Source organism: Drosophila sechellia, chromosome 2R (assembly GCF_004382195.2).
Source record: "Drosophila sechellia strain sech25 chromosome 2R, ASM438219v1, whole genome shotgun sequence".
NCBI classification, from domain to species: Eukaryota; Metazoa; Arthropoda; class Insecta; order Diptera; family Drosophilidae; genus Drosophila; species Drosophila sechellia.
Genome location: NC_045950.1, coordinates 10298354 through 10309745, shown reverse-complemented (window position 1 = coordinate 10309745; position 11392 = coordinate 10298354). Strand labels below are relative to the sequence as shown.

At 45.4% G+C, this 11392-nt stretch overlaps 1 protein-coding gene across 1 annotated transcript; it reads left to right on the top strand.

Annotated features, from left to right (window-relative positions):
• Window positions 1-982: 982 nt before the first annotated feature.
• LOC6609105 (putative transcription factor SOX-15) lies at window positions 983-11379 on the top strand. Its single transcript, XM_002033772.2, has 3 exons — window positions 983-1066; window positions 8595-9289; window positions 9555-11379. Exons 1-3 carry the CDS (start codon window positions 1014-1016, stop codon window positions 11159-11161), a joined length of 2355 nt encoding a protein of 784 aa, XP_002033808.1. The 5' UTR covers window positions 983-1013; the 3' UTR covers window positions 11162-11379.
• The last annotated feature ends 13 nt before the right edge of the window (window positions 11380-11392 follow it).

Here is an 11392-nt window from a genome sequence, read left to right as displayed (position 1 = left end):
CCTGGCATCGGCGGAACTCGGTAGTGACTCTGGTGGCTCTCCATTGACATCGCCATCTGCGTCCCCGGGCTGTAATCATAAATATATATATATACATATATCTACATACAGACTGGCCCGCTGTACATAGGCCCAGTTAGTTAGTTTGTTAGTTAGTTAGTTACTTGCTTAGTGTTTGCTGTTGTGCCGTGAATTTTCATTTTCCCAAGAGCGCTGTTGCCGTCACAGCGTCCGCTGTTTGTATCTTGTGAAACGTCGAAGCCCTTGATTTTAGGCTACGGATACGTTCGTTAGTCGACATCTAACCAACTCGCTTGAGGGCCAAAAACAAATGAACAAGTGATTTTTAAAGAACCTAGATCGATACCGGTAAAACTATGTAAAAAGTGCGCTAATCAGTTAATAAAGAGCTAACATCGTATGGGTTTTGAAAAGTGTCTTTTCAACAGCAAGTGTCAATCGTTCAGTTTTCGAAAATCCAAATTTGAAGTGTGTATTTTTCAATATCTTCAAAATAATCACCAGTGAATAGTGAGATTCTAAAATATATTTACATCACTCGCTGATTGCGAAATCGTGGCCAAAATGTGGGTTAGGCTCTGAGCCACAAACAAAACAAAATCTGACAACAAATGGACGCAAATTCACACATGCCGTGGCACATAAATTTATGGTTGGAACTGTAACTGGGCAAAAATGCTCGGCCCGGCAGACAACAGCAGTAGTAGTGGCACCACCATCTCCGCCAGCGAATCACCAACCACCACCCACCAATCCACCCGAACCGCCGACAAAGGGAAAAACTAACGGAATAATGCAACATTAAGCAAAATGCTGCTGGCCCTGCTAAAGCAAAGCCAACAACAACACCAATTTCAACCTGCCACCACCGACGTCAGCAACAACAACAACAACAGCAACTGCAACTACAACAGCAGAAGCAACAACTGCAACAGCAACAACATCAACGTCACCGTCACCGTTACCACGAACATCGCCGTTGCCGTATAAAAATGGAACCCTCATATGATCACGAACATCCACATCATCTGCTAACAAATTACAAGTAATATTTACATTTTTCCCATGCTAAAATTTTTTTCTCGCTGTTTAATTATATCCAACCGAAGCGAAGATACATATCTTCAAGATAATAACCATAATGAAAAATGGAAAAGGCGCTCGTGTAGTGGTGAAGAAATTCTCTAGATCGTACATATATATACAATAAATATGTATATACTTATATATATATGGGGGCCCATGACTGGGACTTTTCAAGACTTAGTCACAGTCACAGATACTAAGATACTAAGATACTAAGATACAAAGATACTAGCGGCGGGCACGACAGCGAGAAACACCGTCGGGGATGTCGAATGCACACTGTGGCAGTAAGCTACAACCATAAAGAACGTGTATATATGTATAAATATATATATATGGGGGTTATAGAGTATATAGTATCTGGGAATTTGCTTAGATTTTCCTTGGTGTGGCCCCAGTTTTCAGACCCCGCAGCACTTGCACTTGTATTCGTATCCGCTTCTCGATTCTCTCCGTTTCCCTTGGCAAACGTAAACGTAAACGTAAATATGTAAATGGTCGACTGCGAATAACTTAAGAACCGTCTTCGGACGCGACTCGAAATTGGTCAAGTGGAAAGTAAACCAAGACGCCAGAGAAGTCGGGGGTGGAGACCCTGGGAAAAAGCGGAGGCCAAGAACGCACAGGCGACGCACCGAGAAGAGGTCTTAACATTCGGTTTATTTCGGCCAGAGGTCAGGCTGCTTTTGACCATTATAAAGATTTGTATCCGATCTACACAGCTTGATAGATACGCATGAGGTTTTAATATCCGTATATAAGTATATACATATATATAAGTACTTCCCCCATATATACGTATTAGCCATTCAGCTGACTGACTTTCGTAGTTTCCGACGGGAAATTCCCGTCTACAAATTGGCTGGAATTATGAATGGAAATGAAGCCATGAAATTAAACTAAGTACAGATGAAAAGCTCTGATAAGTCGTAAGAAATTCGAAACCCAAAATCACAAAAAAAAGTTTCATGGGCGAAAGCCTGTCGCATTTTTCGCCACATTTTCCAAATCTTCCTGCTTGGGATTGGCTCATCACGGAACGGGGCAACAAATCAACTCGATTGGATGCCATTTCATTTCATTCAGTTTGATCTTTTATGGCTGCCCCATAAATCAAGTCAAGGCTGCGATCTACCTAAAGTTTGCTAACTTCGTTTTCAATCTAAATAGTTTTCAACATAAAATAAAATTCTATGGCCAATAAACAACCATCTGTATATGTGGATTTTCAATCAATGTTTGAAAATTAATTAAGGCTGGATTGGAAATCTTTATGCATATATCCAATTGAAATTTACTTATTTCCTTTAGAACTTGTTTTTGATTGTCCCGCCTGTAACACATTTCCCGGATACTAAAAGTGTGTAGTATTTAAAAATGAATGTTTGCTTGATCATGTCTGGACTTTCCCTACTGCAACCAGGAACTAAAGCTTTTCATTGACGTAGAAGATGATTCCAATGGTTGTAACTTCTTGGAAACGAGAGATAAATCTTTCTAAATGTTTATAAATCGTGTTTGGACAGCTTAATCGCTTAAGTGTATTAATTGTAATACATATATGAATGATTATATGAATGATGATATGAAGATTATACCCTGCACTCCTATTTTAAGAAGAAATCTCTAACTTTCTATAACAGAATTTAAATGTATTAAATGTATTAAAACTGCATGTTATATACGGCCATCAAATTATTATATAATGTAAAAAAAATCCCTTCTTATCATTCAACAAAAAATCATATTACTCTTTAGGAATTTAAATATTTTTGGAAACCAAAACACAATACCTTTTCGATTCACTTCCTACTTTCTGCATAAATTGTAATTGCTAGTTCACAAATTTTCTAAATAAATTAAAATTTAAAATGTTGTCAAAAAATACTGAAATGTACTACAAATCACAATATTTCATAAAGTTTCAGTTTTTTAGTCCTGAAATATATAATATATATATTATATATAAATTTAACTGATGAATATAAAAAAGCGCTTAATGGCAATAATAAAAAATTATATTTAATACTTTGTCACATTTATAGTGAAACCTTAGATGCGTGTTTAGTGGCTGGAATATTGAAAACTGAAGTCGAAAAATAAAAATATTTAAATTTATATAGATTTTTAGTCCGTTTTGCTACCATGTAGCTTGCTTAAAATTAGATGATACTGTAGAAAATCAGGATGATAGAGGATATCCCCAAAGTGGTTAGACATATCCGATTCGACGTAACATCAATGATATGTCATGATTGGCATCAAACATGGCAGATTACCAAGCAAATTAATGAATTGCTTATTCAACATTTTCCGAATGGCAGAAAAGTGATCTTCGGTACTTTCACTGTAGATTTGAAAACCTGATAAATACTTTAGGTCGATTTACAAATACATGAGAAAAATCCAAATCAAACTTGCCGTTTTAAACGCTTATGTTTATTATGTTTTATTAAATATTTTCGATAAAACGCTCTGCAATTATGCTAAACTAACGCACTTCGTATTCTTCAAATTCCATAAAAATTTTTATGAATCGACAATAAATGGTTGTTCTGAAGATTTTCAATAATCCGATTCTTGTATAATCTTCAGATAAATTAAAAAAAATATATATGATTACACATTTATTCACTAACATATGTATACATATATACTCACTGTTTTCTATTGAAGAGCTTAACAAAAGATCACAAAAAGTTTAATACACGAAAATAAAAACACCCGAAACTAAAAGTAATTTCATTATAAAAAATTTTCCTGTCCGCAAAATCAAACTAACTTCACATGAGCCACATAAATGTTTTGTGGGTAATTAATTTTAATAGCACCAATTAGTGGTCTAATAACATTTAAGGCAGTCAACACCCTGTAAAAAAGCACCCCTAAAAAAATATCAAGTCTTGGACGCTTTGAAAGCACCGTGATTAAAGTCCGGTTAGTTGTTTTCGAATCCAGCCAACTAGCTAAGTACGGATCCTCCACATGCAATTACTGTACTTAGTGGTACGAGCATGCAGCACTGCCTCCATTTCCATGCAATCCATATAATTTAGTACCCCTCCACCTGCGAGGGTGTATACGTATAAGTATCTGTATCTGTATCTGAGCATGTACACGTATCTGCTGGCTGCGTGTGCTGGTGTGCGTGCTAAAATCCATTAAATTTTTGCTTGTGTGAGAACTGGGTCTTCGTTGTTTCTTCGGCATGGCATGGGGGTGGGTGGTGCCCCAAGAAGTGGGGCTGGGGGGTCCACAGCGACGACAGCCGCAATAAACCTCATTAGCCGAACGAAAGCAGCAGCTTCGGCAACGTTCGGCCCTCGAAGATGGATGGTGATGATGATGACGCTCCGCTCCTCGCTTGCTTCATTAGTTTAATTATGTATGGCCAGACCAGGTCACACATACATATATCTCCTCTATGTAGAAGACACAGGTACGGATGTAGCTATACCTATAGCCCAATCCATTGTGCGTACCGATCTCATTCCCATTCGCAGCGAGGCAGGTAGCTCACCTTCATGTTCATGTTCATTAAAGCTAAGATGGCGGCTCTTTAGGCCCGGATGCTGGGATGTTTATGCTTATTGGTCAACAGCATCTACATGCGGCCATACAGATATATGCATATATATACGTACTTCTATATAAGCGGCCATGCATATGTATGCGTAAATGGCCGATCCGATCGACGGACCGACCGACAACTCATCGCTGAAAGACCGGGCCTGCGTCGTTAAGTTATTCAAGTACATCACACCTGGGCCGCAGCTCCAGCTCCACAAGTTTATCCATACTGGCATACACCAGCGCCCCTACCTTTGCCACAACCTCCAACTGGAACTGGGCCCAAGTCGTGCCAAGTCGTTTGGGCCAAACTCGTTTTCTGCGCTGAGCTCCACTGTGCATTGCTGTGCTGGGCCCCTGGAAATCTGTTTTGTATTCGGGTTGGGGCGCCTGCAGCCGCACCAGGCAGCCAATAGACTGCAAATGGAGCAAATGGAGAGCTGCGGCAGATGCCTCTTCGCCAGGCGCTGGCCACACCCACCTCCAGGTCCCACCAGCCACCTCCTACTCCGCCACTTCATCCAGCCTCAGCCTCGCCAGTCGAACCGAGCCGGCTTTGACTGTGGCCGAAAACCAAAATGGCTTTTATTACCTTGCCGCACCGCTTGCATTTCTCCACAGGCAGCCTGTGCTGCAAAACTGGCCCAATGCGAGATCGCAGATGAGGCGCCAAATGATTTGCCATTCTAGGCATGCATCTCTTTGGTGGGCAAATCTCGGATGCCCAACTATGCAATCGAGCATTGGATTAGTTAGTTCTAAGCGGAGCGAGCAATCAGATCTACATAAATTATATATCAAGGTTGTTCATTACCATTTTGCTGGGCAGAAGCTTTCTAAAATGAATATGAAGCTAATCGGGTTACTAGTGGGGTTTATCTTAATTGGAATGTTGGCACTAGTGCCTAATCATGCATAATTGAAATTAGTATATAATTAAATTTAATAGGAAAATAACCATTTTCAATATGTTAATCTTATGGATAACTAGATCAGATTAGAAAGCACAGTAATTAGAACTCATCTATATAATTCCATGATATAAGATGTTCCAAAAAACCGTCAAATAAACATTAATTCAGTAATGTGCACTGATTTCCATATCACTGTCTAAATCGTTATATGACATACCCAGCAACAAATCTCCCGAATAATAGAATGCCATTGTTCTTCACTCGGTTTTGTTCTGAATCCGAGACAAATCTGCCCAATTGTTGTCACATACCTGTCCGCAACTCAGAGAATCCCCAACTGGCGAATAGACCAGTGGCTAGACAAAAGGTATTGACAGCTCAACGAAGCCGAGGATCTGTCTTAATTACTGTCCCATTTGCTGGAATGTCAGTTTGTCAACCGAAAGTTGCAAGATCCAGCGAAACACGCTTTGTAAAATTAGCCAGAAATATGGGAAGACAATGTTTAGATTAAGGTGGAAGCCGCAAGTTTAACTTTTTTATTGCCAACTCCTGTGACAATTGTCCCCCAAATATACATATATATGTATATTTATATACATGTGGACTTCGGGTTGGGGCTATCCAACTTAAAAGGCTGTCTTGAGCAGCGCGGCAGAGCGTCACATGAATCACAATATGCTAAAGCGCCTGACACTCTCCAGATCAATGCGGCTTCTTCGGTTGGGAGTTGCTTGGCTGGCGGCTCCTGAATGAAGCCAGTGGCTGGTTAAAAGGGAGGAGTTGCCTACTTTTGTGGCAGCCTCGAGGGGAGTCTACCCTCCCGCTCCCCCTCTCAGTCCGGCTCAGTCAGCTCCAACTACCAGCAAGCAACTACCAAGGCCCCTATCCACTTTTACCGGGACTCTTTGGCAGCCACCAGAGAAGTCGATGTTGTCGTAAACAAAACGTTCCATGGGTCCCCAAAACGGCGGCGGACATCGAGTACTTGGACAGGGGATTCGGAAATAGGAGGGGGGCAGCAGAAGGAAGGGTGCGGAGCGGCTGGCTGCAATGTGGAATATGTGGCATTTTGCAAAGATGTTGACATTTTGCGCGCATAAAAATGCCAACTTACCGGCCACTGTATGTGTCCTATTTTAAAATCAGGGCCATGGCTAAGCAGGCCGCATCCACAAAGCTGCAAACCGAATCTGTAGCTAAAGCTGAAAACTTTAAACTGTAGCTGGCTTAGCCGAGCGCAGCTTCGCGGATCGTGAGCGGGCTTAGGATAAAGCCAGACCGACTTCGACCAGACGACAGCCGACAGTTGGGACAGTTTGGACAGCAGCGGCAACTGGACGGACTCACGGGCGGACAGACGGACGGACTGGCGGACAGGGCGGTGGACGGTGGACAGCGGACAGCGGACGGTGGACGGTATAATTTTTGTGTACCCCTTTTCGGCCAAGCTGGCGTATCGACAGCGGCCAAGTATTTAGCGGCAGCCGCAACCGAATATCAAAATCGTAACGACGTCACAGCGAAACCCTCAATAAATTATCGAACCTTCCAGCCAGCCAGGGTCCGTACATTCAGATGGGGCTAAGGAGCACTGAAACCAAATTGGCTTTTGAGTATGGCTAAATTTGCAACTTGGTCGGCATTGTCAAGGAAGAAAGTCGACGAAACTAGAGCGGTTTTTGGGGGGGGACTAGGCGATGATACTCCCTCCCAAAAGCGAAAGACCAAAGATCGCAGGGCAGCCAGGGGAATTAGAGCTAAGCAACTGGGGATCCATGGCAAACAATTAGGCCCAGTGGTTCTGGCTGGGACTGTGCTTGTGGTTGTAGGTAGGTAGGTAGGTAGGCAAAAGAGGCAGGAGTCGGCAGCACCAGCGACACACAATAGACCAAAAGTGTAGTGGGCAGCAATAAATTCAAACGGTAACAAATCGAGGTGAAGGAGATCGAGGGAGCACGCATACTGCGGCATGGCCCATGGATCCCCAAAGGATCGAGAGTCGGGATCTCGGGAGCTTTGGCAATATTTAAACTTGTCGTCCGGGGGCCGCTCTCCATGCATCCAATGCTGCTGCTGAATTCTTGGAAGGCGAATTACTTTGAAATGTGTCGATATGTCGCAACTTTTAAAAGTTATGCATAAAGGTCCGGCAAGGCAGCCAGACTCCAGCAAACCAGCCAGCCAGCCAGCCTCATTCTCATTCTCAATCCCGATCTGAGTCGCGGTGTGGACTGCACCAGAGTCTGAATCTGAATCTGAGCCAGAGCCTCTGTCTGGCTCTGGGCACCAGCTTCTGCTCCAGCTTCTTTGCTTACTCCGCCGACTCCGCGACGGTGGCTTGTTGGAGCTAAAGCGGCCTCCTTTGATAATACAATAGCTGCACGCGCCCAATTTACATTTATGTCCGCTGACATTAAGGAGCGCACCGATGCCGGGAGCCCAGGCGATCCGTTCCGTTCCGATCTCGAGTTCCAGTTTGTGTCTCTCTGGTGTCTGATAAATGCAAAGGTATACACCCCTTCCCAGCTCCCCATCCCTCTGCGATCCAGTTGCTCCAATGGCCCCCCCTCGCTTTTTTGATCTTCTGTGCGTGCCAGCGACGCGAAAATTGTCGACGTATTTAGCAGCCCCTTTTAAATATCATTATAAAGAACATTGCGTCGGACATTTTTGCCGGCGGTACGTAATTTGGAGCAGTAGCTCCTCGGGAGAGGGATTAACAACGATCGTGAATGTGATACGAGGCGGGAACTCGACTCGGTGGATAACTCCATCTTGTATGGGCCACATCCATTGGTTGTGCTACATAGCCAAGTTATCAATTAACTAATTAGATGATAATTAAAGGTTTATCAACATTCTTAGCATTATATCAATTTGATCAGCTTACTACTTCCTTTTAAATAATGAGCTTCATATTAGAGAGAAAAGAATATTGCATTATTTACCAGACATACAATTATTTATCCCTTGCCTACCATTCCTCCCGCCTTCTTCCAGTTCGAAGAAGTATCCACACGTCTCGCGCACTCCGGAGTACAGCCACTCCACGGGCAGCGATTATCCGGAGCATGGTGGCTACCTAACGGATGGGCGCCTGATGCACGAGAGCAACAGCGATGCCGGCATCTACCACGTGCGCCAGGGAAGCGAGCACTCCTCGCCCAGTCTGCACTCGCCAGCCATACAGAGCTCCGGATACGAGAATGAGCACCTGAACGAGGCGGTTCTGGCCGCGCACAGCCACAGCCACTCGCCCATGCCGCTGGTGTCCAGTGCCTATGTGGGCGGAGGAACTGCCTCCGGATCGCTGATTAACAGCAATATTCCTCTGCTCGGTGGCGGCGGTAATTCGGTACTGAACAAATTTCTATCGCATCCGCACGCTGGCATGGTGGGCGGTGGAACCGGACAGATGGAGGACTGCACATCGCACTCGCCGATTGAAGCGGCGTCCATGTGGAGCTACGACTACAAGGGCGACCTGTGCGCCCCCAATTGTGGCTATCTGGAGCGGCACAAGCCGCTGCCCGCCGACCTCAAGTACCGGCCCGGCGGAACCCAGTCAAAAAGTGCCAAAGAATCGCGCATCCGGCGCCCGATGAACGCCTTCATGGTCTGGGCCAAGATCGAGCGCAAGAAGCTGGCCGACGAGAATCCCGATCTGCATAATGCCGATCTCAGCAAGATGTTGGGTAAGCTATTATTGCAATTAAGTATTTTACAGATCTGAATTAATTACAAAAGATCTTACAGATTTTAATATCTAATAATAATATTAATATAGTTCATGTTTAAAAAGTTAACCGATAACTATAACTTTTAAAAGTAGTGCCCAATTTATAAACTAAGATTTGACTTGATCCTTTAAGGTTTTTTAACACAAGTAGGTTTTAAAGTTTACAGATTCACGAATAATATCTTATTCCCCTACACTTCATCTTCATCTTTTCACTGCAGGAAAAAAATGGCGATCGCTGACGCCACAAGATCGCAGACCCTACGTGGAGGAGGCGGAGCGTCTGCGAGTGATTCATATGACGGAGCATCCCAACTACAAGTACCGACCCCGCCGGCGCAAGCAGTCCAAGCTGCGGGCCATGCAGCCGGGCGGCAAGGAGCAGAGCGAGAGTTCACCCAATCCGGGCACTGGTGGATCCAAGTCGAATCCCAAGCTGGCGACACCTCCGTTGGTCAACGCATCATCCAGCTATACAACGCCCACCGACGAAAGCACCTGCAATTCCACGAACCAGAATCACGGCCAGTCAACTCCAGGTGGCCTATATGAGCAACCGCTGAAGCCCACGTACTCGCCCAGTTCCGTGGACTGCTACAGCAATGCGGACAGCACGGAACAGATCGAGTCACTGGCCGCCAACTGTCCGCCCGCCCTGCTCAATGAATCGTCGCCCACGGGCGGTGGCTACGACAACTCGCTGTTGCTCAAGAAGTTAACCAAGCCGTCGCCGAGTCGTGCGGCCAAGTCGCGCCAGGAGAAGCTGGCCAAGTCCGAGGAGAAGAACAAGGGGTCGCAGTCGCAGGGACAGTCTCAGCAGGGTATATATGCTGCCACCTATCCGCTGGCACCCACCTCCGTGGCCGTGGTCGCAGCCAGGGGTATGTACGTGACGTGCAACAATCGGGGATTGCTGGATCATGGTCACTCCGTCAAGGGCACATTTTATCCACCAGTATCCGTTTCGGAAGATGAAAATATCACCTCAATGCGGAACAGCATCAGTGCTCTGCAGCAGCACTGCAATGTGGTCACAAGCACACCCTCAAGCTCCGCCGGTACCATGCCAACCAGCGAGATGAGCAGCTACACGGCCTCCATGGCGGATAACTGCGGAAATCTGAGGCTCAGCATGAACGAGTTGTCCGGCAATGAGTATCTGCCCAGCGCCAATGCGTATGGGATGCAGTACGAGGACTTCCTGCGCTATCAGAGCAACGACATGGACTACTCAACGTCGGCGGTGGAGCACAAAGAGCCCACTTCGGATTCGGCGAGCGGCCAGAAGTGCCTTAAGTATCCGGACACGAATCAGAACTACGACGACTACGAGGCAGAGGCCTACAGTAACGCCATGCTGCCTGCAACGGCAGCTAGCTACTACACTCAACTTCCGTATCCGCCCACCTCGCTGGCCGCCTTTCCACTCCAGCTGGCCGTGCCGTTCCAGCAGACGACATCGGGCGCCTACGGAGCGCAGCCCATCCAGAGTGGTTACCTGCACTACGGCAACTATGGCGGATACGAGGGAATGGCCCAGAGTCAGCCGCAGAACCAAGCGCCCGTCCAGCATCAGCAGGCATCCCACTCGGCTCCGCCCTCCCTGTCAGCGCCACCCAACCAGACGGTGACCTCAAATCCGGCAGCCATTAGCATGCAGCAGCACCATAATCATCACTTTGGACCCGCACCCGGCATGGTGGGCGTGGGCGTCGGAGTTGGAGTCGGAGTCGGAGTCGGTGAGATGCTCTTCGAGCAGCAGCAGCGCAAAGATGATGAGATTAGCAACATTCTGGCAGGAGTGCGCAAGACCTGCTACAGCAACTGACTTTGATCAGACATTTGTAATATTTCGAGCCTAGTGTTTTAGAGAGTGGTTTAGGTAGTCTTAAGATTGCTTTCCGCACCCACAATGTTCTTCCAGCCCCTTCCCCATAAAATCTAGTAGTAGAACCCATTGAATTGTACAATTATTAGAACTGCATAGATACGATACGAAACAAAAAAGAGACATAACGAAATAAACTAATTCCTAAGTAATCGAAACGCATAATCGATT

Excerpts from the sequence above, each read along its gene's own strand:
- LOC6609105 (XM_002033772.2), top strand. The coding sequence starts at position 1,014 with ATGGAACCCTCATATGATCACGAACATCCACATCATCTGCTAACAAAT. Across the intron at positions 1,067-8,594 it reads CATCTGCTAACAAATTACAA|TTCGAAGAAGTATCCACACG; the intron begins GTAATATTTACA and ends GCCTTCTTCCAG. Across the intron at positions 9,290-9,554 it reads CGATCTCAGCAAGATGTTGG|GAAAAAAATGGCGATCGCTG; the intron begins GTAAGCTATTAT and ends TTTTCACTGCAG.